Source organism: Anolis sagrei, chromosome 6, assembly GCF_037176765.1.
Source record: "Anolis sagrei isolate rAnoSag1 chromosome 6, rAnoSag1.mat, whole genome shotgun sequence".
NCBI lineage: Eukaryota > Metazoa > Chordata > Lepidosauria > Squamata > Dactyloidae > Anolis > Anolis sagrei.
The window spans coordinates 7,819,415-7,846,485 of NC_090026.1; the positions used below are offsets into that span (position 1 = coordinate 7,819,415).

Genomic DNA, 27,071 nt, shown 5'->3' on the forward strand with positions numbered 1-27,071 from the left:
CTTCTTTGGAAGCTTTTAAGCAGAGGCTGGATGGCCATCTGTCAGGGGTGATTTGAATGCAATATTCCTGCTTCTTGGCAGGAGGTTGGAATGGATGGCCCATGAGGTCTCTTCCAACTCTTTGATTCTAGGATTCTATGATTCTCTCCTGACGTTTTGCCTGCATCTATGGCAAGCATCCTCAGAGGTTGTGAGGTCTTAGGAAGAACTTCCTAACTGTGCAAGAAACCTGTTCAGCAGTGGAACTCTCTGCCCAGGAGTGTGGTAGAGGCTCCTTCTTTGGAAGCTTTGAAACAGAGGCTGGAGGGCCATCTCTTGGGAGAGCTTTGAATGTGATTAAGCGGCTGAGGGGGGAAAAGGAAGGGGCCTGAGGCTGTTAGGAATGGTGGGAGTTGAAGTCCAAAACACCTGGAGGAGCGCCCAAGTTGGCCCATACCTGTTCTAAGCTCTAGCAATAAATTGTTCCCTCGTTTGAGCTGGAGATTTGCACCCAAGCCCTTTAATCTTGCCTGGAGCCGATCCCCCACCCAAAAAAAGAATCTGGAGAATTCATACCTTCATCTCCCACCCAGAGAATTATGATTGGCAAGGGTCTCGTTTTGCCACATTTCTAGGTGGAACAAAGCTGCACCTGCAGCATTTCTGCCTAAAACTGTTAAGGTCCAGCTATCATAACAGACAAGAGGGTTCAGAATAGCAACAGGACTCTTTGATCCTAAATAGCCGCAGAATTTCTCAGCGGGGAAATGTGCGCTCAGAAGAACTCTTGTTTTGTGCATCGTTTGTCCAAACTCCGGTGACCGGGCATACTTGAGCCGAGGGATGGATGGAAGTGGCATCTAGGGTGGAGGAAACAAACAAACAAGCATTTGAATGGAATGAGGACATGGAGAAAGTGGCTGGATTGAGACGTCAAGAGCCGAGCCAGAAAGGAAGGCTTGCCCACAATGGGGATCCGCCGGAGAATGAAAGGGCTAAGACGCTCGGAGGGATGTGTGCCGAGCCCAAGGGAGAGGCACATTCCTCTTGGCAGACGAATGGAACCAGGAGTTGAAATCGGAGAAGGCAGTTCAACAAGGAGGCAAAGAGTTGGGTCAGCAGGGCATGGAAGTCAGCCAGAAAGATGCCATTCCTGCCTTTTGGAGTGAAATGTGAACTTACTCACTGAGAGCCCTCCGTCATCAAAGCAAAATATGATGAACTGACCTGATCTCAAAAGATGGAGTCACCTGGCTGCTATCTAGCCAACCATCACTGTTGTCCACCCTTTGCCTATAGCAGGTCCCCAACTAATTGGGAAACCATGCAGGTAGCCAATTAGGATTTTAAAAGGTAACTAGACAAGGTTTGGAGTAATAATAATAATAATAATAATAATAATAATAATAATAATAATTGTCCAAGCCAGGAGTCTTCAAGCTTCTTAAGCAGAGGGCTATTCAGGCTCCCTCAGAATATTAGGCCAGACTAGAGTTTGTTGTTGTTGTGGTTGTTGTTGTTGTGTCCTTCAAGTTGTTTCAGATCAGTGTTTCTCAACCCTGGGGGGGTTGTGAGGGGGTGTCAGAGGGGTCACCAAAGACAATTAGAAAACACAATATTTTCTGTTGGTCATGGGGGTTCCGTGTGGGAAGCTTGGCTCAATTCCATCATTGGTGGAGTTCAGAATGCTCTTTGATTGTAGGTGAACTATAAATCCCAGCCACTACAACTCCCAAATGTCAAGGTCTATCCTCCCCAAACCGCACCAGTGTCCACATTTAGGCATATTGAGTATTCATGCCAAGTTTGGTCCAGATACATCAGTGCTCTCTGGATGTAGGTGAACTAGAACTCCAAAACTCAAGGTCAATGCCCACCAAACCCTGCCAGTATTTTCTCTTGTTCATGCGAGTTACGTGTGCCAAATTTGGTTCAATTCCATCATTGGTGGAGTTCAGGATGCTCTTTAATTGTGGCTGAACTATAAATCCCAGAAACTACAACTCCCAAATGACAAATGATTCCCCCCAACCCCACCAGTATTCAGATTTGGGTGTATCAGGCATTTGTGCCCACATTGATCCAGTGAATGAAAATACACCCTGGATATCAGATATTTACATTACGATTCATAACAATAGCAAAATTACAGTTATGAAGTAGCAACGGAAGTAATTTTATTGTCGGGGGTCACCACCACATGAGGAACTGTATTAAGGGGTCGCGGCATTAGGAAGGTTGAGAACCACTGAAGGTGATTCTGGGAACTTCTTTATCTGTTTTGTTCTTCATGGCACCTGGCCAAGGTCACCTACTGATGCATTTCTATCTGCATTATAAGGAATGTGGAAGAAGTTCCGTCCTGTCTCCGCCGGCCTCTTAATGTCTTGTTTCTTTGGCAGGTCCCAACCCACAGGTCGCCAAGAAGACACACATTTTGGTGCCCCTGGGAAGCTCTGAGTTGGGCTGGTCAGCAGAGTTGAAAGACACCGGCACCAACACCATGACTCTCCGAGTCAACACCTCGCCCGATGCGGTGATTGGGAAGTACCAGTTCAGCATCAAGACACGGAGCACAGCGGGCGAGTATCAGGCGCCGTTCGATCCTCGCTATGAGATCTACATCCTCTTCAACCCATGGTGCCCTGGTGAGTACCCCAACAGGAAAGTGATGAGGCTATTTAATAATAATAATAATAATAATAATAATAATAATAATAATAATAATAATATTTTTGTCATGTCTGGAGCGACTCGAGAAACTGCAAGTCGCTTCTGGTGTGAGAGAATTGGCCATCTGCAAGGACGTTGCCCAGGGGACGGCCAGATGTTTTTGATGTTTTATCATCCTTGTGGGTTGATAAAAAAAGTGGAAGGCAAAAGGAAGAGGGGCTGACCAAGGGCAAGATGGATAGATGGCATCCTTGAAGTGACTGGACTGACCTTGAAGGAGCTGGGGATGGTGACGGCTGACAGGGAACTCTGGCGTGGGCTGGTTCATGAGGTCACGAAGAGTCGGAGATGACTGAACGAATGAACAACATCCTTGTGGGAGGCTTCTCTCATGTCCTCGCATGAGGAGCTGGAGCTGATAGAGGGAGCTCATCCGTGCTCTCCCCAGATTCAAACGTTTAGCCTGTCAGTCTTCAGTCCTGCTGGCACAGGGATTTAATTCACTGCACCACCGGTTAGTTAAAGTCCACACCGGGGGCTCCAATAATAATAATAATAATAATAATAATAATAATAATGGGTTGTTGTAGGTTTTTTCGGGCAATATGGCCATGTTCTAGAGGCATTCTCTCCTGACGTTTCGCCTGCATCTTGAGGATGCTTGCCATAGATGCAGGCGAAACGTAAGGGGAGAATAGCCCAAAAAAATCTACAACAACCCAGTGATTCCAGCCATGAAAACCTTCGACAATACAATTATTATTATTATTATTATTATTATTATTATTATTATTATTATTTATACCCTGCCACCATCTGTGGTGTGGTAGAGGCTCCTTCTTTGGAGACTTTTAAACAGAGGCTGGATGGCCATCTGTCAGGAGTGCTTTGAATGAGATTTTCCTGCTTCTTGGAGGGGGTTGGACAGGATGGTCCATGAGGTCTCTTCCAACTCAAGGATTCTATGATTCTCCCAAAGAGACTTGGGGCAGCTCATAAAGCATGCAAGGTGCAAACACACAAAATACAACAAGTGCACAAACAATAACACAAAAGCAATAACAAGCGACATAACATCATAAACCCTACTGGTTAAAAATCAATAAAACGTAGGAATATAAAACAAACTGCAAACAATATCAATCTCATAAAGTGCAAGGTGATATTATTTCTTCGCCCTCGAATATGTTCAGTAAGGGTTTCTAAACATGGTCCAAGGCTTGTCTAAAAAGCCATGTCTTCAATTGAGTCCGGAAGGCTTGCAGAGTGGAGGCTAGCCTGATCTCAATGGTATGTGATGCTGTATCTGCTCCGGGTTTTAGTCTGAATTTTAGAGTGAGCTCTGTGATCTAGAAATGCACTTGGCTAGGCATTTCTCATGATTGTACAGTCAAGTTCAGGTCAGAGGAATAGGTCATCACCTGCCCCATGGCACAAAGCTCAGTATCCCGCTCTGGGATGGGATGCTGTATCCGCTCCGGGTTTTAGTCTGAACTTTAGAGTGAGCTCTGTGATCTAGAAATGCACTTTGCTAGCCATTTTTCATGATTGTACATTCAAGTTCAGGTCAGAGGAATAGGTCATCACCTGCCCCATGGCACAAAGCTCAGTATCCCGCTCTGGGATGGAATGCTGTATCTGTTCCGGGTTTTAGTCTGAACTTTACAGTGAGCTCTGTGATCTAGAAATGCACTTTGCTAGGCATTTCTCATGATTGTACAGTCAAGTTCAGGTCAGAGGAATAGGTCATCACCTGCCCCATGGCACAAAGCTCAGTATCCCGCTCTGGGATGGGATGCTGTATCCGCTCCGGGTTTTAGTCTGAACTTTCGAGTGAGCTCTGTGATCTAGAAATGCACTTGGCTAGGCATTTCTCATGATTGTACAGTCAAGTTCAGGTCAGAGGAATAGGTCATCACCTGCCCCATGGCACAAAGCTCAGTATCCCGCTCTGGGATGGGATGCTGTATCCGCTCCGGGTTTTAGTCTGAACTTTAGAGCGAGTTCTGTGATCTAGAAATGCACTTGGCTAGGCATTTCTCATGATTGTACAGTCAAGTTCAGGTCAGAGGGATAGGTCATCACCTGTCCCATGACACAAAGCTCAGTATCCCGCTCTGGGTTTTAGTCTGAACTTTAGGATGAGCTCTACGACCTAGAAATGCACTTTGCTAGGCATTTCTCATGATTGTACAGTCAAGTTCTGGTCAGAGGGATGGGTCATTACCTGTCTCGTTGCACAAAATACCGTACCTTGGGGAAGAATGTCAACATTGCTTTCTTTGAAAGGCAAGGCTTTGTTTTCCCTGGAAAGGACCAGGAGGTGAGGCTGGGTTGCTTTTTTGTCCTTTGCTTCCAGTCTCAGCTTCCTTCCTGACCTCCGACGGAGGAAACATGCAAAAGATCAGGAGTGTTCGGGTGGGAAAGGAAACCTTTTATCTTGGGCGGAAAAGCGATGGAATTGAAATCACAAAAGAAATGAAATCTCTTGGCCAAGAAGCGAGGTGGAAAAGTCAAACTAGCAGTCTCGGGAGAACAAATGATAATAATTTATCTGCTCATTTATTTGTTCAATTTAGACCTCATTAAAGAATCCCAGGTGACTTAGACAGTATCTACACTCGTAAATAGTACAGTTTGAATTGCATTATATGGTCAGTGTATAGAATCATAGTATCATTGAGTTGGAAGACACCTCGTGGACCGTCCAGTCCAACCCCTTTCTGGAAAATTGCATTCAAAGCATCCCTGACAGATGGCCATCCAGCCTCTGCTTAAAAGTCTCCAAAGAAAGAGCCTCCACCATACTCAGGAGCAGAGAGTTCCACTGCTGAACAGCTTCCTCTCACAGTCAGGAAGTTCTTCCTAAGGTTCAGATGGAATCTCCTTTGTTGTAGTTTGAAGCCATTGTTCCATTACGTCCTCATCTCCAGTGCAGCAGAAAACAAGCATGCTCCCTCCTCCCTGTGACTTCCCCTCACATCTTGATCCATGGCCCTCATCATGTCTCCTCTCAGCTTTCTCTTCTGCAAGCTAAACATGTCCAGCTCTTTCAGCCGATCCTCATAGGGCTTGTTCTCCACACCCTTGATCCTTTGAGTCACCCTAATTCCAGCTTGTCAATATTCTCCCTTCAATTGTAGAGCCCAGATGGCCACCCTGCCTCTGTTCAAAAGCTTCCAAGAAGGAGCCTCCACTACACTCTGGGGCAGAGAGTTCCACTACTGAACAGCTCTCACAGTCAGGAAGTTCTTCCTAATGTTCAGATGGGAATCTCCTTTCTTGTAGTTTGAAGCCCATGTTTGCGTCCTAATCTCCAGGGCAGCAGAAAACAAGCTTGATCCCTCCTCCCTATGACTTCCCCTCACATCTTTATCCATGACCCTCATCATGATTCTTCTCAGCCTTCTCTTCTTCAGGCTAAACATGCCCAGTCTTTAAGCCGCTCCTCATAGGGCTTGTTCTCCACACACTCGATCCTTTGAATCGCCCTCCTCTGGACACATTCCAGCTTGTCAATATTCTCCCTTTAATTGTGGTGCCCAGAATTGGACACAGTGTGATTCCAGGTGTGGTCTAACCAAGGCAGAATAGAGCATGGGTAGCATGACTTCCCTGGATCTAGACCCTATACTCCTATTGATGCTAGGCACTCCTCACTATGACTTCCCCTAATACATGGCCCTCATCATGTCTCCTCTCAGCCTTTTCTTCTGCAGGCTAAACATGCCCAGCTCTTTAAGCCGCTCCTCATAGGGCTTGTCCTCCAGACCCTTTACCGTTTTAGCCGCCCTCCTCTTGACACATTCCAGTTTGTTGAGATCTCTCTTCAATTGGCTTCTTTTGGTGCTGCATGACATCGTTGGCTCATGTTTAACTTGCTGTTCACGAGGTCTCCAAAGATCTTTTTCTCATGTACTGCTGTCAAGCCAGGCGTCCCCCATGTAGACCCATATAATGCAGATGTAAGTGCAGTTCAGTCTGCATTATAGGAATCTACACTGTCCATTGAAGGCACACAACAGGAACAACACAAGAACAACTATTGCATCTTCACCAGGCCTGGGCAAACTTGGGCCTCCCAGGTGTTTTGGATGTCAACACCCACAATTCGTAACAGCTGGTACTTAGGAATTGTAGGTGTTGAAGTCCAAAACACCTGGAGGAGCCAAGTTTGCCACGCCTGATCCACACACTGTAGCACAAATGCTGTTTGATGCTATGGCTCAATGCTATGGAAATGGTTCTTTTTGCATTGTTCTTGTTGTGTGACTTCAAGCCATTTCCAATCTGTGGCTATCCAAAAGAGACCCTATCCAACAAATAGCATACTAAAGTATTCCTTGATTGTATAGGAGAGTTAAAGGCATCTCCGTTGCTGAATGTGTAGATCAGAGGTTCTCAACCTGTGGGTCCCCAGGTGTTTTGGCCTACAACTCCCAGAAATCCCAGCCAATTTACCAGCTGTTAGGATTTCTGTGAGTTGAAGGCCAAAACATCTGGGGACCCCAGGTTGACAACCACTGGTGTAGAACATTTAAGAAACACCCTAAAGCTCCACCCTTTCTCTCCTGCTCTTAGATGATCCTGTTTACCTGGAGAAGACCAGTTGGCTAGACGAATATGTACTGAACGAATCTGGAAGGATCTACTATGGGACAGAAAGTCAGATCGGGGAACGAACGTGGAATTACGCCCAGGTAGGTTTTCTGTCATTTGGGGCGCAGAAAAGAAGAATCAGAGTCTTGGAGAGGAAAGGAAATTAGATTAAACATAAGAATTCTCTTTCTTCAGAGTGGAATGGCAATTGAATCTGTCTTCAATGCAGTTTCTTCAACTTAGGCTGCATCTACACCAGGCATGATCAAACTTCAGCCCTCCAGGTGTTTTGGACTTCCACAATTCCTAACATCCATCCTATTGTGGGAGTTGAAGTCCAAAACACCTGGACAGCTCAAGTTTGCTTATTCTTGATCTACACTATCAAATTAGTGCAGTTTGACACCACTTTAAATGCCATAACTCAAGCCTATCGAATCTTGGGAGCTATAGTTTTCCAAGGCCTTTCGCCATCTCTGCCAAAGAGTGCTGGTGCCTTGTCAAACTACAACTCCATAGAGTTGTGCCATTGCTTTTAGAGTGTATTAATTCAACAGTGTAGATTAGGCATGGGCTAACTTTGGCCCTCCAGGTGTTTTGGACTCCAACTCCCACAATTCCTAACAACCTCAGGCCCTTTCCTTTTCCTCCTCAGCCACTTAAGCTTCACACACCAGGCTTACTCATACCGAGGCCTACCTCACACTGAGGCCTTTTACCACTGAGGCATTCTCACACTGAGGGTTCTCTCAGACTGATGCCTCTCCCACACTGAGGCAAACTAACACTGAGGCCACTGAAGTCCAAAACACTTGGAGGGCCCAAGTTTGCTCAAGCCTGGACTTAATGGCTCAATGCTTAAGCAGCTGAGAGGGAAAAGGGAAGGGACCTGAGGCTGTTAGGAACTGTGGGAGTTGGAGTCCAAAGTACCTGGAGGGCCAAAGTTTGCCCATGCCTGGTGTAGATGCACTCACAGGCTTTATTTGACAATTGGAAAGGTATTCCAGTTGCACTTGCCTCGGCCCGGCCTTTTTAACAACAAAAGTTTGCTCCAGGGTCTGTCAGACCATTATATGCTAATCAAGGTGGTCAGTTGAAACATTCACACCTAGCTCCAGCAGACAAGAGTCCTTTGTCCCACCCTGGTCATTCCACAGATATATAAACCCTTTTTCCTAGTTCCAACAGACCTCACTGCCTCTGAGGATGCTTTCCATAGATGCAGGCGAAACGTCAGGAGAGAATGCCTCTAGACCATGGCCATATAGCCCGAAAAAACCTACAACAACCCAATGATTCCGGCCATGAAAGCCTTTGACAATACATTAAACAAAGTTTTGTTTGTTTGTTATTTGTTTGTTGTATTCCCACCTTCAAAGCCAGGAATTTCAGTATTGGATTACAGCTTTTGGAGACCAAGGTTCAAATTCCCTATTCTCCAACATTTTACAGATGGAAACCAAAACAAGCAACATCAATGTGTGGACAAAATGACAAAAATTATTAATGAGTAATTGCACACAGTCTCGGAGATGTGGCAGCAGTTTGCATTTGCCTAAACTTACTGGGAAGAGTCTCCCTTTACCTAAAAATGAGGCCGGTCCTGCATCAAAGGTGTAAAATCTCTTGTGCAGATCCTAAATTATACCTTCTTTCTTGCCTGCAGTTTGACCACGGGATCTTAGATGCCTGCCTCTTCATGCTGGACCAGCGTGGGATGCCTCATGCGAGTCGTGGAGACCCCATCATGGTCTCCCGCGTTGTCTCTGCCATGGTGAGTTACAGCTCTGGGACCTCATTTTCTTAATGTGTTTTCTCCTTCTGCTTTCTCCCAATCTTGCATCCTTTCTGTCAACATGCCAACCTTGCGAGGTAGGCTTATCCAAGAGAATAGCTGCCTTAAGGACTGAAAAAGACTTCAAACACAAGTCATCTCCAATCCTACCAAGGAATCTACACTATCTTTGCCATCTAGAGATGATATATTTTTAAATATATGGAATACTGTGTCCAATTCTGGACACCACAATTGAAGAGAGATATTGACAAGCTGGAATGTGTCCAGAGGAGGGAGACTAAAATGATCAAGGGTCTGGAGGACAAGCCCTATGAGGAGAGGAAGTCATAGGGAGGAGGGAGCAAGCTTGTTTTCTGCTTCCCTGGAGACTAGGACACGGAACAATGGCTCAAACTACAAGAAAGGAGATTCCACCTGAACATGAGGAAGAACTTTCTGACTGTGAGAGCTGTTCAGCAGAGGAATTCTCTGCACCAGAGTGTGGTGGAGGCTCCTTCTTTGGAGGCTTTTAAACGGAGCCTGGATGGCCATCTGTTGGGGGTGCTTTGAACAGATTTTCCTGCTTCTTGGTAGAAAGGGGTTGGACTGGATGGCCCATGAGATCTCTTCGAACTCTATGATTCTATTATGAGCTTGCTCTAGATGCAGAGAGAGACAATGTGGTTCATGTTCAGTCGATTAGAGGGATACAAGTGTCAAGTACAGAATCTGTAGCCCGACGAAGCAATGTTGGAATTAGGTCAAGATCTCGTCTCAGGTTCCCGGATGCCTTGCTTTGGATAGATTCCTGAATTAAGTGCCTTGTTATTTCATGGTGACGTGCTTTGTTTGATTAACGCTCAAGTCCTTGAGGGTTTGTGCCTTGGCAGAAAGGGGTAGGACTGGATGGCCCACAAGGTCTCTTCAAACTTTATGATTCTATGATTCTAAATTAACTACTTTGTCCATGCTTTGCCAGAAATAAGGTCGATTAAGGTCATGGGGAACGTGTCCCCAGAATGATTATGCACCAGAGGATGGCCTTAAGTCCTTTACATATTTGAGAAGTATATACATTAGCCAATATCATCTAACTAACACATACAGATCTGGAAAGGAAACCCAAACTTGTACGACTGGCTCATCCTGCTTTGTTGTTTCCCCATTTGGTTGGGAGTTCCAGAGATGGAAAAGATCCATATAGGAATATTTAATCAGTCTTGGCGTAGTGTGTTTTCAGCTTGCCGCCGGTAAATTGCAGCAGCTGCCTTCCTGTATTGAGAAAGAGAACATCCCTCCCTGATTGGCTTCCTATGCATTCCCTGTCAGCTTTCCTTTCCTTGATCCTGGATTGGCTTCCTCCCCCATCTAGTCCTATTGCCACATCTCTCCTTTCCATATTTAAATGGCACTGTATGGCTTTGGTGTCATCACAGCTCACATTTTGGAAATGAATCATTGCTACCATATACGTATATCAGGCATGAACAAGCTTTGGCCCTCCAGATGTTTTGGACTTAAAGGGCCAAAGTTTGCCCATACCTGATATATACTTATTGTTGGAGTTCAGCCTGTAATTGTGTCAAATGATCAGGGTACTCTGGATGATGGGAGTGACAATGAGGTTCATGTGTCTTAATGATGATGATACTGTGTTTAATTCTGGGCATCACAATTGAAGGGAGATGTTAACAAGCTGAATGTATCCAGAGGAGGGCAACTAATACGATCAAGGGTATGGAGAACAAACCCTATGAGGAGTGGCTTAAAGAGCTGGGCATGTTTAGACTGAAGAAGAGAAGGCTGAGAGGGCCATGTATAAATATGTGAGAGGAAGTCATAGGGAGGAGGAGGGAACAAGCTTGTTTTCTGCTGCCCTGGAGACTAGGACACGGAACAAGCCCTATGAGGAGTGGCTTAAAGAGCTGGGCATGTTTAGCCTGAAGAAGAGAAGGATGAGAGGAGACATAATGAAGGCCATGTATAAATATGTGAGTGGAACTCAGGGAGGAGGGAGCAAGCTTATTTTCTGCTCCCCTGGAGACTAGGACGTGGAACAATGGGTTCAAACTACAGTAAAGGAGATTCCATCTGAACATTAGGAAGAACTTTCTGACTGTGAGAGCTGTTCAGTTGTGGAACTCTCTGCCCCGGAGTGTGGTGGACGCTCCTTCTTTGGAGGCTTTTAAACAGAGGCTGGATGGCCATCTGTCAGGGGTGATTTGAATGTGATTTCCCTGCTTCTTTGCAGAATGGGGTTGGATTGGATGGCCCATGAGGTCTCTTCCAACTCTTTGATTCAATGATTCTATGATTCTATATGCAGAGAGGGGCAATGTGGTTCATGTTCAAAGTGACTCTTCTGATGGGAATGTTCCTGAAGGGTTTGGGGATGATGGTGTGTTCCTTTGGCCTGGATTGCTACCAGAGGGTTCCCAAGGCCTTGAGCCTGAGAAAGGCTCGGCGCTGGTCCAGCTGCAGAAATTAATGAGCCAGTGAACAGAAGTGTTTTCAGTCAGCGGAGACTGATAGGAGATTCAAGTCTGAGAACAAATCCGTTCTTGGCCACTTGGGATATACAGTAGATTAGAGGGATAAAAGTTCCGTTTTCCGTTCTTGAGTTTGGAGTAGAGCAACTGCTTTGGGAGACAGTGGCTGGGCATCTGGACAACATGGCTGGTCCAGCGGAGTTGATGGTGGAGGACCATCACTTCAATGCTGGTGGTCTTTGCTTCTTCCAGCATGTTGACATTTGTCTGCTTGTCTTCCCAAGAGATTTGCAGGATTTCCCTGAGGCAGCCCTGATGGAATCGTTCCAGGAGTTGCATGTGAAGTCTGTAGATAGTCCATGTCTTGCAGGCGTATAGCTGGATTGAGAGGACAATAGCTTTATAAACAAACACCTTGGTAACCCTGAGGCAGCGCCGATGGAATTGTTCCAGGAGTTGCATGTGACGTCTGTAGATAGTCCACGTTTCACAGGCATATAGCAGGGTTGGGAGGACAATAGATTTATAAACAAGCACCTTGGTATCCCTACTAATGCCGCGGTCCTCAAACTCTCTCTGCTTCATTAGGAAAAATGCTGCACTCGCAGAGCTCAGGCACTGTTGTTTTTCAGTGTCAGTCTTGACTTTTGTGGAGAGGTGGCTGCCAAGGGAGCGGAAATGGTCAACATTTTTAATGTTACACCATTAAGCTGTATTTCTGGCATTGGAGAGATAAAGAGTAGGAGAAGGATGATGTTGGAAAGGCAACGCGGATGGAATCGTTCCAGGAGTTGAATGTGACAACTGTAGACAGTCCACGTTTCACAAACATATAACAGAGATAGGAGGACAATAGCTTTATAAATAAGCACCTTGGTCTCCCTATGGATGTCCCGGTCCTCAAACACTCTCTGCTTCATTAGGAAAAATGCTGCACTCGCAGAGCTCAGGCACTGTTGTTTTTCAGTGTCAGTCTTGACTTTTGTGGAGAGGTGGCTGCCAAGGGAGCGGAAATGGTCAACATTTTCTAATGTTACACCGTTAAGGTGTATCTCTGGCATTGCAGAGGGATTGGCTGGTGACTGCTGGAAGAGCTCTGGTTTTCTCGATGTTCGATGACAGGCCGAGCTTCTCGTATGCTTCTGCAAAGGTGTTTAGAGTGGCTTGTAGGTCTTCTTCTGAATGTGCACAGATGATGTTGTCATCAGCATATTGGTGTTCTATAACAGATGTTGTTGTAACCTTGGTTTTGATGGGAACTAGGGTCGGCTTCCTCCCCTTCTAGTCCTATTGCCACATCTCTCCTTTCCATATTTAAATGGTGCTGTATGGCTTCAGTGTCATCACAGCTCACATTTTGGAAATGAATAATTGCTACCATATATATCAGGCATGAACAAGCTCTGGCCCTCCAGATGTTTTGGACTTAAAGGGCCAAAGTTTGCCCATACCTGATATATACTGGCTGGTGACTGCTGGAAGAGCACTTTGGTTTTCTCAATGTTCAATGACAGGCCGAGCATTTCGTATGCTTCTGCGAAGGTGTTTAGAGTGGCTTGTAGGTCTTCTTCTGAATGAGCACAGACAATGTTGTCACCAGCATATTGAAGTTCTATAACAGATGTTGTTGTAACCTTGGTTTTGGCTTTCAGTCTGCTGAGGTTAAACAGCTTGCAATCTGTCCAATAGATTATTTCCACTCCGGTGAGAAGCTTCCTGTCAACAAGATTAAATATCATAGCGGTGAAAATGGAAAATAAAGTTGGGGCAATACCACATCTAGAGGTTTTTAAGCAGAGGATGGATGACCACCTGTTGCTTGAATGTATTTTCCTACATGGCAAAATGGGGTTGGAATGGGTGATCTTTGGGGTTTCTTCCACCTCTATGATTTTATTTTACTAGTTGCAAACGGCACTGACTGATTTTCTCCCTCTCCTGCATTAGGTGAACTCCCTGGATGACAACGGAGTGCTGGTCGGGAACTGGAATGGGGATTATTCCCGAGGCACCAACCCTTCGGCCTGGGTGGGCAGCCGAGACATCCTTCTCAAGTATCTCAAGACCGGCTACCCTGTCCTCTATGGGCAGTGCTGGGTCTTTGCTGGCGTTGTGACCACAGGTAGCCACCATTCGGGGCAATGAGATGGAGAGGAGATGGAGAAAAGTGGAGTAGAATAGAAGGACTAAAGCAGGTATGGGCAAACTTGGGCCCTCCGGGTGTTTTGGACTTCAACTCCCACAATTCCTAACAGCCGATAGGCTGTTAGGAATTGTGGGAGTTGAAGTCCAAAACACCCGGAGGGCCCAAGTTTGCCCATGCCTGGACTAAAGAGAAGTAAAAAGAGTGAAGCCTTGTTGTTGCCTTGTGTTCTCATCTTGGTAGTAAATAATAATAATAATAATAATAATAATAATAATAATAATAGCTGGAAAAGTCTGAAAAAGCTTCCACGATATGAGGATTTAAAGACAGAACTGCAAAAACTCTGGCACAATCCCATCAAAGTGGGCGCAGTGCCTAAAGACCTTGGCCTGCACTTAAAAACAATCGGTGCTGACAAAATTATCATCTATCCGCTGCAAAAGGCCACCCTACTCAGATCTGCACACATTATCAAAGTGGTCCCAGTGGTGTTCAGCACACTGGGTGCAGTGCCTAAAGACCCTGGCCTGCATTTAAAAACAATCAGCACTGACAAAATTACCATCTATCCACCGCAAAAGGCCACCCTACTTGGATCTGCACACATTATTGACCGATACGTCACACAGTCCTAGACACTTCGGAAGTGTCCGACGTGCGATCGAATACAAAAGCCAGCATAGTGATCTTGTTTGCTGAGTACTAACCTTGCTGTGTATCAAATAATAATGATAACACTTTATTTATATTCCTTCATCCTCCCCGAGGGAACTCAGAGCGGATTATGGCATATATAAGCAGGCACACAGGCAAGCATTCAGTGCCTTGTTGCAATGAAATACAGTGACACACAAATAACACAGACAAAGGCAAAGGCTTCTCCTTTCATTTCCGGCTTCTGGAGGTGACGCTCATCTCCAGCTGTGAGGGAGGTGCTCGTTTCCATTTCCGTAGACACCTTCTTGTCGTCTGGATAGCATGACTGCATGGAGCATCTTTTGCCTTTCCTGCTGAGGCAGTACCTATTGATCTACTCACATTTGCATGTTTTCGAACTGCTAGATTGGCAGGGGAGCCCTTAGTGACACAGTGGGTTAAAGCACTGAGCTGCTGAACTTGCTGACCCAAAGGTCGCAGGTTCAAATCCGGGGAGTGGCTTGAGCTCCCACTGTTAGACCCAGCTTCTGCCAACCTAGCAGTTCAAAAACATGCAAATGTGAGTAGATCAATAGGTACCGCTCCAGCGGGAAGGTAACGACATTCCATGCAGTCATGCCAGCCACATGACTTTGGAGATGTCTATGGACAAGGCTGGCTCTTCGGCTTAGAAAAGAGCACCAACCTCCAGAGTCGAACACGACTGGACTTAATGTCAGGAGAAAACCTTTATCTTAGATTGGCAGGAGCTAGGGCTAGGGCTCATCCCGTCTCGCGGATTCGAACAGCTGACCTTCAGTTCAGCAGCACAAGAATTTAACCCACAGCCCCATGGCAATGCTATGAACAAAAGACTCCAAGAGCTCAGCGGAACTGCTCAGATCTTGCAAACTCAGAACCGTGGCTGCCTTTATTGTGTAGTATATATGTGTGTTGTTCAGCCTCAGACTTTCCTCCAATTTGGCAGCAATTGGACATCTTTTTGGGCAGAAAAAAATCTGCTGGTTCAATGCACAATCCTCCAGATAGATAAGATAGATAGATGAGATAGAGAGAGGTAGGTAGGTAGGAAGTAGATTGATCAGGAGGACTGCTGGGAGTTTCAGCCCAAGAATAGGTAGAGAAGAAAGAAAGGAGAGAAAGTGGAAGGGAAAGAAAAGGGTGGGGGGAAGGGAAGAGAAAGAGAAAGAAGGAGAGAAGGAAAGAAAAAAAGGAAGGGAGGGAGGGAGGAAGGAAGGAAGGAAGGAAGGAAGGAAGGAAGGAAGGAAGGAAGGAAGGAAGGAAGGAAGGAAAGAAAGAAGCAAGGAAGGAAGGAAGGAAGGAAGGAGAGAAAGAAAGGAGGAGAGAAAGAAAGAAGGAGAGAAAGAGGGAGGGAAGATTGGCCACAGCGACGCATGGTAGGTACAGCTGGTAAATAATAAATATATGAAATGGCAGATATTTTATGAGATTCTGCAACAGAACACGAGAGTGCCTTTTGGTTGAGATGCTCCTGCTTTCCCTCCAGTGCTGCGGTGCCTGGGCATTGCCACGCGAACGGTCACCAACTACAATTCGGCTCATGACACGGACGTCAGCCTCACCATGGACATCTACTTTGACGAGAACATGAAGCCCCTGGAGCACCTCAATGCGGACTCTGTCTGGTAAGGAAATAAGGACTTATATTTCTCCAAAGAAGGACTATTGGACCTTACCAGAATCAATGAGGATTGGATACATCAGTCCAATCCCGTTGATTCACTTGGTTTGGGGCTACACAATTGTACTTTTGTAGCACCAAGGGATCAAGCTCAGATTTGAGACGGTTGCCATCTAACCCAAAATCCACGCTTTCCTTGTCCTGATGCAGGAATTTCCACGTTTGGAACGACTGCTGGATGACGCGGCCTGATCTTCCTTCGGGATTTGATGGCTGGCAGGTGGTGGACGCCACTCCTCAAGAGTCCAGTAGTGGTAAGTCAAAGGGAGATTCCTATTCAAAACAAAATGTAGCAATGGTGATGTACAAACATAAGGGAGCAAGCTCGTTTTCCGCTGCCCTGGAGACTAGGATGCAATGGAGAGATGGCTTCAAACTACAGGAAAGGAGACTCCACCTGAATATTAGGAAGACCTTCCTAACTGTGGGATCTGTTCAGCAGTGGAACTCTCTGCCTCGGAGTGTGGTGGAGACTTCTTCTTTGGAGGCTTTGAAACAGAGGCTGGATGGCCATTTGTTGAAGGTGCTTTGAATGTGCTTTTCCTGCATCTTGGCAGAATGGGGTTGGACTTTTAGCCCATGAGGTCTCTTCCAACTCTCTTTCAGAAGAGATACTGGATCTCTAGCCACTGTAGTAACTTCCACATTAACTGGTGGTTCTCAGCCTTTGTTTACCCAGTTGTTTGGGGATTTCAGTTCCCCAAAAGCCTCATCTGACATGGTCAATAGTCAGGGATTCTGAAAGATGAAGTTCAAAGCATCTGGTGACCTTTGAGAACCATGGTTGGGTTGTTTACTAGTTCACTAGCACTCCTAGTGGCCAAGGTTAGTATTGCAGCAAGGGTCAATAAGATCCCATTAGACAAGGCATGGGCCAACTTGGGCCCTCCAGGTGTTTTGGACTTCAACTCCTACAATTCCTAACAGCCGGTAGGCTGTTAGGAATTGTGGGAGTTGAAGTCCAAAACACCTGGAGGGCCCAAGTTGGCCCATGCCTGCATTTGACCCTATAAATATTGTTGACTTATACCTAGACCAGTGGGTAAGGATGGATTTGGTGGGGCCAGAATTAAGTTCTAGGTCAGTGGTCCTCAACCTTTGGGTCCCCAGGTGTTTTGGCCTTCAACTCCCAGAAATCCCAGCCAGTTGTTACCAGCTGTTAGGATTTCTGGGAGTTGAAGGCCAAAGCCTCTGGGGACCCACAGGTTGAGGACCACTGACTTAGACCTTCATTCTGGTCCCACCAAATCCATCCTTACGCACAATCAGAGTTGGTAAAAGTCATCCAGATAAATTTAAATTGTAACCTCAAAAAATTCTCTATAATTTTGGATTCTACCTCCCATTAGTCCCAAGGCCATTTATAATTGATTTTTCTAGATTTGATTCTTAATAGATCTGATTAGAAATGTAGCCTCTAGGACCTCCAATATGACTACAATCAAAGAGCATTCTGAACTCCACCACTGATAGAATTGAACCAAACTTGGCACACAGAACTTCCATGACCAACCAAATATACTAGAAGTATACTGGCACCCAGAACTTCCATGACCAACCAAGTATACCTTGAGTTTTGAAGTTGTAGTTCACCTACATCCAGAGAGCACCATGGACTCAAACAAGGATGGATCTGGACCAAACTTGACACGGATACTCAATATGCCCAAATGTGGACACTGGTGGAATTTGGGGAAAATAGACCTTGATACTTCAGAGTTGTAGTTGCTGGGATTTGTAGTTCACCAATCAAAGAACATTCTGAACCCCACCAACGATAGAATTGGGCCAAACTTCCCACACAGAACCCCCATGAACAACAGAAAATATTGTGTTTTCCGATGGTGTTTGGTGACCCCTCTGACACCCCCTCACGACCCCTCCCCAGAGGTCCCAACCCCCAGGTTGGGAAACATTGATCTATCTATCTATCTATCTAAAACTTTCCTTCCTTCTCCCCTCCAGGTATCTTCTGTTGCGGACCCTGCTCTGTTGAGGCCATCAAGAACGGGTTGGTCTACATGAAATACGATGCCTCCTTCTGTTTTGCTGAGGTACGTCTGTATAGGTTTTATGTCTGTTGATATCACCATTAAGTCCTCCATTGTAACTCTGTGATGGTTGACCATAGAATTGCACTGGAGGACCTGCAAATGCCCAGAGAAGTGTTCTCTTTAGGAATGTTTTGGGTTCCCTCTATATCTCTGATGGTTTGTCTCCCCAGGTGAACAGCGACAAGGTCTACTGGCAGCGCCAGTCCGATGGGAGTTTCAAGATCGTCTACGTGGAGGAGAAAGCCATCGGCCACTTGATCAGCACCAAATCGGTGGGCTCCAACCATCGTCAGGACATCACTGCCATCTACAAACATCCAGAAGGTATGTTACGGAGTGGAGAAACAGAAAAGGATGGGCGTAGTTGCACACACCTTGAACTCCCATCCCTCCCCCAAACCCAAAATTAATCCTATTCGTTCTATGTATTGTCGAAAGCTTTCATGGCCAGAATCACTAGGTTGTTGTGTGTTTTCCGGGCTGTATGGCCATGTTCCAGAAGCATTCTCTCCTTACTTTTTGCCTGCATCTATGGCAGACATCCTCAGAGGTTGGGAGGTCTGTTGGAAACTAGGAAAATGGGGTTTATATATCTGTGGAATGTCCAGGGTGAGAGAAAGAACTCTTGTCTGTTTGAGGTAGGTGTGGATGTTTCAATTGGCCACTTTGATTAGCATTTAATGGCCTTGCAGTTTTCAAGGTCTGGCTTCTTACTGCCTGGGAGAATCCTTTGTTAGAAGGTGAATAGTTGGCTTGGACATTCCACAGAATGTCCACCCTCGACATTCCACAAATGGGGAAGGGGAGGAAGGAAACATGAGCCAGGAATGTCATGCAGTGGCTCAAAAAGCCAATGGGATTTTGGCCTGCATCAATAGGAATCTAGTGTCTAGATCCAGGGAAGTCGTGCTACCCTTCTATGCTGCCTTGGTCAGACCACACCTGGACTCACACTGTGTCCAATTCTGGGCGCCACAATTGAAGGGAGATGTTGACTCTAAGCTGGAATGTGTCCAGAGGAAGGCAACTCAAAATATGAACAAGCCCTATGAGGAGTGGCTTAAAGAGTTGGGCATGTTTAGCTCGAAGAAGGGAAGGTTGAGAGGAGACATGATGATGGTCATGTGTAAATATGTGAAGTCATAGAGAGGAGGGAGAAAGCTTGTTTTCTGCTGGGGACTAGGAAAGGAGATTCCACCTCAACATGAGGAAGAACTTTCTGACTGTGAGAGCTGTTCAGCAGTGGAACTCTCTGCCCCAGAGTGTGGTGGAGGCTCCTTCTTTGGAGGCCTTTAAACAGAGGCTGGATGGCCATCTGTCAGGGGTGCTTTGAATGTGATTTTCCTGCTTCTTGGCAGAATGGGGTTGGACTGGATGGCCCATGAGGTCTCTTCCAACTCCATGATTCTATGATCTCCTTTGAATTATGACTTTGGAAAGGATGGTTTGTGATGTAACACATAAGGGTGCAAACTGAGTTCAAATTGTAAAAGAAGAGAGAAGAGGGCAACATCTCGCCCTTCCTACTAGACTTGGGCAAAAGCAAACTGCTGCAGCTTCTCCTAGCTTATGTGTTCTTACCTTTGCCATTTAGCCAGACTTTGATGTTGCTTGGTCACAGGTATACCAGGTTTCGTCTCTGAAATGTGGGAGGATATGCTCAACCAAAAGAAAAGATCTTGTTCCTTCTTCCATAGCTTTTCAGGTGTCTAAAGTTGGCTTTCATGTCTCAAGCCTAAACTCCTTCAACCATTTCGTGTTGGTCTTGATTTCCATAACATTTACCATCTTGGTTCTCTTCCTTGGTCAATATTCATACTGAATCTCTTTCACTCATGCCACTTTTGCGACCTTCCCTATGACTGCCAGCAAGATAGTCCTCTCTTTAACCTTCTGGTCCTCCCACCAGGATCCCCAGAAGAGCGCAAAGCAGTAGAAACCGCTGCCAAGCATGGCACCAAGGCCCACATCTATGCCGACAAAGAATTGGGAAAGGATATCTCAGTGAGCGTGGAAACCGATGAGGCCTACACTGGCCAGGACATCTCCTTGCGGGTCAACCTGAAGAACCGGAGCTCCATGCCTCGCAACGTCTCCCTCAACCTCTTTGTGGCCGTCATGTACTACACAGGCGTCACGGGCAAGCGGTTCAAGGAGGAACGTCGGCAAGTCCAGGTGCCAGCGGGTGGAGGTAAGGCTTTATGAATACCTCTAGGTGGGGTTGCCAGGTCAGGAGCATCCCAAGCTCTGAGATGCCACCTTAGAAACATGAGACTTGGGGATGGATCTACACCTGGCGTGGGCCAACTTTGGCCTTCCGGGTGTTTTGGACTTCAACTCTGTTTTGTGTCTTCACCAATCATGCCAGTGAAGGTTGTAGATGTCCTCTTGCAACAGGCCTTGTGTAGCACATGAAGGAAGAAATTGCCAGCTTAGAAACATGATATTTAGGTTGGATCTACACCAGACTTGGACCAACTTTGGCCCTCCAGGTGTTTTGGACTTCAACTCTGTTTTGTGTCTTCACCAATCATACCAGTGAAGGTTGTAGATGTCCTCTTGCAACAGGCCTTGTGTAGTTCATGAAGAGTGAAAGTATTAATGTTGTTGCCCTGTCGTGGTGCATTTTTGTACTCATCCCATCCTGCCTTTCCTCCTTCCAGACCAGGATGTCCCCATGGTGGTCTCTTACCCAGAGTACAAGAAACACCTGGTGGACCAAGGGGCCATGAAGCTGAGCATCTCAGGAAAAGTAGCCGAGACTGGACAGGTCATCGCCAAAGAGCATACTTTCCGCCTCCGCACACCGGACCTCACCCTCACGGTATGACACAAATGCGGGGGTTTGAGACCTGGATGATGAGGTGGTGGCCTTTGGGGAGACATTGAGGCTGTAGAAACGGTGGACTAGATCCTATCAGTACAATATGGTAGCCCAGGCATGAGCAAACTTGGGCCCTCCAGGTATTTTGGACTTCATCTCCCACCATTCCTAATAGCCTCAGGCCCCTTCCTTTTCCCCCTTCAGCTGCTGAAACTGAGGGGAAAAGCTCTGTCCTCTATATACCACATTTTCACCATTTAAACCCATATCCACAGGACAAATCACTGTGGATATGTTGGAAGACATGTTTCTATGTGAGGGTCTCTCTCATGGTCTTGCTCATTCTTTTCTCTCCGGCTTCCTCCCTCTCCAGCTGATGGGCCCAGCGATCGTTGGATGTGAAACCCAAGTCCAGATTGTCTTCAAGAACCCATTGGGCGTGACGCTCACCAACGCCGTCTTCCACATGGAGGGGTCAGGGCTTTCCACCCCCAACACAATGACCGTGGGGTGAGTGATCCTCTTCGAAATGCTGTCCATCACAAAGCTCAGCTGTAGCCCTTAATTCCTTAAGTCTTCCTAATTCCTATCGTGACCACCAAAACTTGGGTAGAAACCCCCTCCGAATGGTTCATTCCAACCAATGACCCCATACCCAAAAGATGATGTTTGGGTGGGTGGGCGGACAGATAGACAGACAGATTTATTGGATGGATGGATGGATGGATGGAAGGAAGGAAGGAAGGAAGGAAGGAAGGAAGGAAGGAAGGATGGATGGATGGATGGATGGATGGATGGAAGGATGGATGGATGGATGGATGGATGGAAGGATGGATGGATGGATGGATGGAAGGATGGAAGGATGGATGGATGGATGGATGGATGGATGGATGGATGGATGGATGGAAGGATGGAAGGATGGATGGATGGATGGATGGATGGATGGATGGAAGGATGGAATGATGGATGGATGGAAGGAAGGAAGGAAGGAAGGATGGATGGAAGGATGGATGGATGGATGGATGGATGGATGGAAGGATGCATGGATGGATGGATGGATGGATTGATGGGCAGATGGATAGATAGATTTATAATAGATAGATAGATGGATAGATGGACAGATGGACAGATGGACAGATGGACAGACAGACAGACAGATTTATAGCATTGGAAATATCCAAGGGCCATCTAGTGCAACTACTGAAAGGAAGAAAGGAGGGAGGGAGAGAGGGAAGGCAGGCAGGCAGAGCCAGAACCCCCCTGCCATAAAGGAACATGTAATCAAAGTCCTCCCTATAGATAACCATTCAGCCTCTTCCTTAAAACCTTTCTGAGAAGGAAACTTCACCAACTTCATCACACTAGAGAATGAATCCACTTTAAATTTGGTTGCTTCATCATGCAGAATTCTGGGGTTTGTAGTTTAGTGAGGCTATTAAAGGCTCCCCCCTAAACTACAAACCCCAGTATTCTGTAGGAGGCAGCAACCAGATTTAAAGTGTGATGAGGTCAAGGTTAGATTCTACCTGTGTCTTCACACTCTGCCCTCCTTCTTTCAGGAATATTGGACCTCACCAGACGGTGACGCTGCGACAGACCTTCACTCCGCTCCGTGCTGGCCAGCGCCAACTGGTTGCCAGCCTGGACAGCCCTCAGCTCTCCCAGGTCCATGGGGTGCTGACGGTCAATGTCACACAGGGCCCTCCACCCGGACCGTCGGCCTCCCCGGCATCCACCCGAGGTTCTCCCGCCCGACGCCGGGGTTCTCCTGCCGTGTCCAGAGGCTCTCCCGCTCCGGCTAGGGCTTCCCCTGCTCCGACCCGGGGCTCTCCTGCCAGGCAGCCTGCCAATAGCCGTGGGTCACCGGCCACTCGGAGAACCGGACGGACAGCGCGACCGGTCTGAGCCCCATCTTAGAGATCATGTACTGTGTAATTTACATGATGCTGTCAATAAGGGAGGGTTAGGGGAAAAGGGGCAGTAAAAGAGGGCTGTGTGGGGAAGATACCAACTCAGCAGTAGAGACGAGGGTCCCGAAAATGCACTCCGTCCATTCATTCCACAGTTGTGGTCACTCCATCTGTTCTCTGCTGTCTTCCATGATCTTGGCTCTTCTCACCTATCCTTTTTCATATATTTTACCTACTATTTTACTCTGCATGATGCCAGAGACATCGACCCACAGTGACAGCAACGGGGGCAAGAAACTTCACAGTTATTATCTCAAATCTCTTAAGTGCCTGTCCATTCGTCACTATTCCCTGCCTTCTTCCATGATCTCACATCTTTTTCTACATTTTTTCTACTATAGTTTCCCCTAGTAGATATTTTACTTACTATAGTCTATATTTTAGATGCTATGACCTCCTGGCACCTTGTGTCCAACTGTTCCATCCATCCCTCTTTGGCCACCTTATCTGTCCGCACACGAATCACGCTACTTGTCACTCCTTCGTTCTCAATGCACCATTTTCACACATTGTCAAGATTTTGCATCTTCTGTATCATCACTGCCAATAATTATACATATCCCTTTGGTTGCCAATGACCGCACCTTCATGTCTCCATCGTCCGATGCTATTTGCTTCACTGAGATGTTTTGTTTTTTGACTCTGAGCCTCATTTGAACATATGTTACCTTTCATTTTGGATGAAAACAGAAACCTCCAAGGAAAGAAGTTGTCATTTTGCTGTATTTCTTTACCTTTTATAAAGTCTTTCCAACTTTTTTTCCCTTGGGGCCGTCTACATTGTAGGATTAAATCAGTTTGAAAGCACTTTAATTGCCATGACTCAATACTATGGGATTCTGGGACTTGTAGCTTGATGAGCACTCTTTGGAAAAGAAGGCCAAAGACTTTCCAAAACTACCACTCCCACGATTCCACCACTTTGAGCCATGGCAGTTAACGTGGTGTCAAATTAATGTTGTATAAATTTCGTAAATAAATAAATTGCATTGGGTTCTTGTAGGTTTTTTCGGGCTATAGGGCCATGTTCTAGAGGCATTTCTCCTGACGTTTCGCCTGCATCTATGGCAAGCATCCTCAGAGGTAGTGAGGGCAAGCATCCTCAGAGGTAGCATCCTCACTACCTCTGAGGATGCTTGCCATAGATGCAGGCGAAACGTCAGGAGAAATGCCTCTAGAACATGGCCCTATAGCCTGAAAAAACCTACAAGAACCTAGTGATTCCAGCCATGAAAGCCTTCGACAATGCATTGGGTTGTTGTAGGTTTTTTCGGGCTATATGGCCATGGTCTAGAGGCATTTTCTCCTGACGTTTCGCCTGCATCTATGGCAAGCATCCTCCATCCAGGATGCTTGCCATAGATGCAGGCGAAACGTCAGGAGAGAATGCCTCTAGACCATGGCCATATAGCCCGAAAAAACCTGCAACAACCCAGTGATTCCAGCCATGAAAGCCTTCGACAATACAATAAATTGCATTCATTCTCCAGTGTAGATGCACCCCTTCTCTCCAAGGGTTCTTTCACACTATCTAGTTATAGCACTATGAGTCCACTAATTACTGCAGCTTGCATCCTATAGAATTCTGGGAGGCATTAAGAGAAAACTACAAATCCCAGGTGTCCATAGCATGTCATCATAGCAATTAAAGTGGAATCATAGTTCTATAATTGGGCAGTATGAACAAGACAAAAGATTTGCGATTTTTGCCACTTTGTTCACCAAGGATGCTGGACTTATTACTGTTAGTATTGGTCACTTTCTTTTCTCCTCCTCTGGCATGTAATTTGGTAAAGTTAATATTGTGTAAAGGTGTGCATTTCAGGAACTATCCTGAAACAAAAAAAGTGGGAGAAGAAACTGCTAAAGGAAGACTAATACCACTGCAAAGATAAGGAAAAAATATTTTTTACATATTGTTTTGCAATGTTGAAAATGTACCACACACTTCTTTGACGAGCACTGAAAAGGAATTAATTGATTATTATTTTTAAATGGACCAAATTGAGCCAAACAGAGGTGCGGGAGGCATCCTCGTCACCAGCCAAGAGGGAACAGCAAGAGGACAGGCTGCTTTTGAAACAAATGTGGAAACGAACAAAGCCAAATAACTTCTGTGATTTTGTTTTTCGCACTAATGAAAGTATTTATTTGAAAATAAAATTGTTTTTAACTCAGAAACTCTTTCTCCGGGAGGTTTATTTTGCTCACAAAATGGAATCAGAATCACCTATCAAGCCAGAAAGGTTATTTATTATTAAAGAGGTAGAAGTGGTCAAAGTTATCACCCTTTTGTTGGTAGGCTCACTCCATTCTCCTTTACAAAACTTGGGCCCTCCAGGTGTTTTGGACTCCCAACTCCCACAATTCCTAACAGCTGGTAGGCTGTTAGGAATTTATTTATTTATTTTATTATTTAAACTTATATGCTGCCACTCCCCTGGGGCTCGGAGCGGTTTACAAGAATAGCTAAAATCTAACAAAGTTTAAAAGCAATGTAAAACAATTTAAAAATAACAGTATCAAACATTAAAAGCCTGTCGGAACAGGTATGTCTTACATGCCCTGCGGAAAGCTGGTAAGTCCCGCAGGGCACGAACTTCAGGTGGCAGAGCATTCCAGACTGATGGGGCCACTGCTGTGAAGGCTCTGCGTCTGGTTGCCATTAGACGCAAGGTCTTGACACTGGGGACTTCCAATAGATCTTGGTCCTCAGAGCGGAGGGATCTCTGGGGTTGGTAGGGGGTGAGACGATCCCTTAGATACATTGGCCCCAGACCATGCAAGGCCTTAAAGGTGAGTACCATCACTTTGAAAGTGATCCGGTGCTCAATTGGTAACCAATGCAGCTGTAGTAAGATTGGTGTTATGTGGCATCTCATCGGAATTCCCGCAAGAAGCCGAGCAGCTGCGTTTTGTACCAACTTGAGCTTCCGAATCACCGACAGAGGGAGGCCAATGTAGAGGGCGTTACAGTAGTCCAGCCTTGAGATGACCGTGGCCTGGATCACCGTAGCTAGGTCGGCCCTGGACAGGTAGGGGGCCAGCTGTCTAGCCTGCCGCAGGTGAAAGAAGGCGGTTTTGCTCACGGCGGAGACCTGGGCTTCCATCGTCAGCAGAGGGTCCAAAAGGACTCCCAGACTCTACCAATGATGACGGGCGTAACACCTCGCCATCCAGGGTGGGCAGATGGATGTCCCCACTGCCCGGTCCACCCAGCCATAGGATCTCCGTCTGTGCTGGATTCACCCTCAACCTGCTGGCATGCAGCCATCCAGTAACGGCCTCGAGGCACTGATGGAAACAATCGGGTACAGAGTCCGGTCGGCCTTCCATCTTCAGCACCAGCTGAGTGTCATCGGCATACTGGTAACACTCAAGCCCAAAACCTCGAACCAGCTGAGCAAGTGGTTGCATATAGATGTTAAACAACAGAGGGGAGAGAATGGCCCCCTGAGGAACCCCACAAGATAGAGGGTACCTCTCAGAGACCAGGCCTCCCCTCTCCACTCGCTGTCCACGGTTGTGAAGAAAGGAGGACAGCCAGTTTAAAGCTGTCCCCCTGATTCCAGCAACAGCAAGGCGGTGGGTCAAGAGATTGTGGTCGACTGTGTCAAATGCTGCTGTGAGATCCAATAGCACAAGCAGCGCTGACCCGCCCTGGTCAAGCTGGCATCGAAGGTGATCCGTGATGGAGACCAGCACAGTCTCTGTCCCGTGCCCTGCACGGAAGCCAGATTGGAAGGGATCTAGTCTGGCTGTGTTGTCTAGGAATGAGAGGCCCTATGGGTTTTCCTATACAAAGTCTTTAGAAGCTTAAAAGTTTAACAGAGTTCTTTATTATTGCTTAGGTCTTCAACAAACAATCTTAGATCTTCAGCAAATCAAACAAATGCTTAACTTGTCTACAATGGACAGGCAACTTGCTTGGAGAACTATTTCTTTCCTTTACGAGAAAAACCCTTTTTGACCCCTCCCTGGGCAATCTGCTTTCTAGGTTTTGCTGGTGTGGGCCCTACTCCCGGCTCCAAATTGCTTCTTGGGTACCTGAGTAGACCTACCAGTCAAGGCTTTGAAGAATTTCCAGCTGGAGTCCTTAGTTAGGATTTTTCCCAGGAAAGTTGTAGGTCCGTTTCTCCAACCCCAACAAGGGTTGTGCTGTAAAGCTGTTTCTCTTTAAAGCCTTTCTTTAGAGACTGTT

At 46.3% G+C, this 27,071-nt stretch overlaps 1 protein-coding gene across 1 annotated transcript in view; it reads left to right on the plus strand.

The window, feature by feature from the left end:
• The window catches only part of TGM1 (transglutaminase 1), a 66,787-nt gene extending 42,781 nt beyond the window's left edge, over positions 1–24,006 (plus strand). Inside the window, exons 4-15 of the mRNA XM_060779967.2 lie at positions 2,382–2,627; positions 7,234–7,352; positions 8,918–9,025; positions 13,465–13,639; positions 15,828–15,966; positions 16,173–16,276; positions 17,988–18,076; positions 18,247–18,400; positions 19,986–20,267; positions 20,740–20,900; positions 21,274–21,410; positions 22,460–24,006. Coding sequence (XP_060635950.2) covers positions 2,382–2,627; positions 7,234–7,352; positions 8,918–9,025; positions 13,465–13,639; positions 15,828–15,966; positions 16,173–16,276; positions 17,988–18,076; positions 18,247–18,400; positions 19,986–20,267; positions 20,740–20,900; positions 21,274–21,410; positions 22,460–22,805 — 2,060 coding nt within the window. The 3' untranslated portion in view covers positions 22,806–24,006. The remainder of the gene's footprint in view (positions 1–2,381; positions 2,628–7,233; positions 7,353–8,917; positions 9,026–13,464; positions 13,640–15,827; positions 15,967–16,172; positions 16,277–17,987; positions 18,077–18,246; positions 18,401–19,985; positions 20,268–20,739; positions 20,901–21,273; positions 21,411–22,459) is intronic.
• Positions 24,007–27,071: the final 3,065 nt, after the last annotated feature.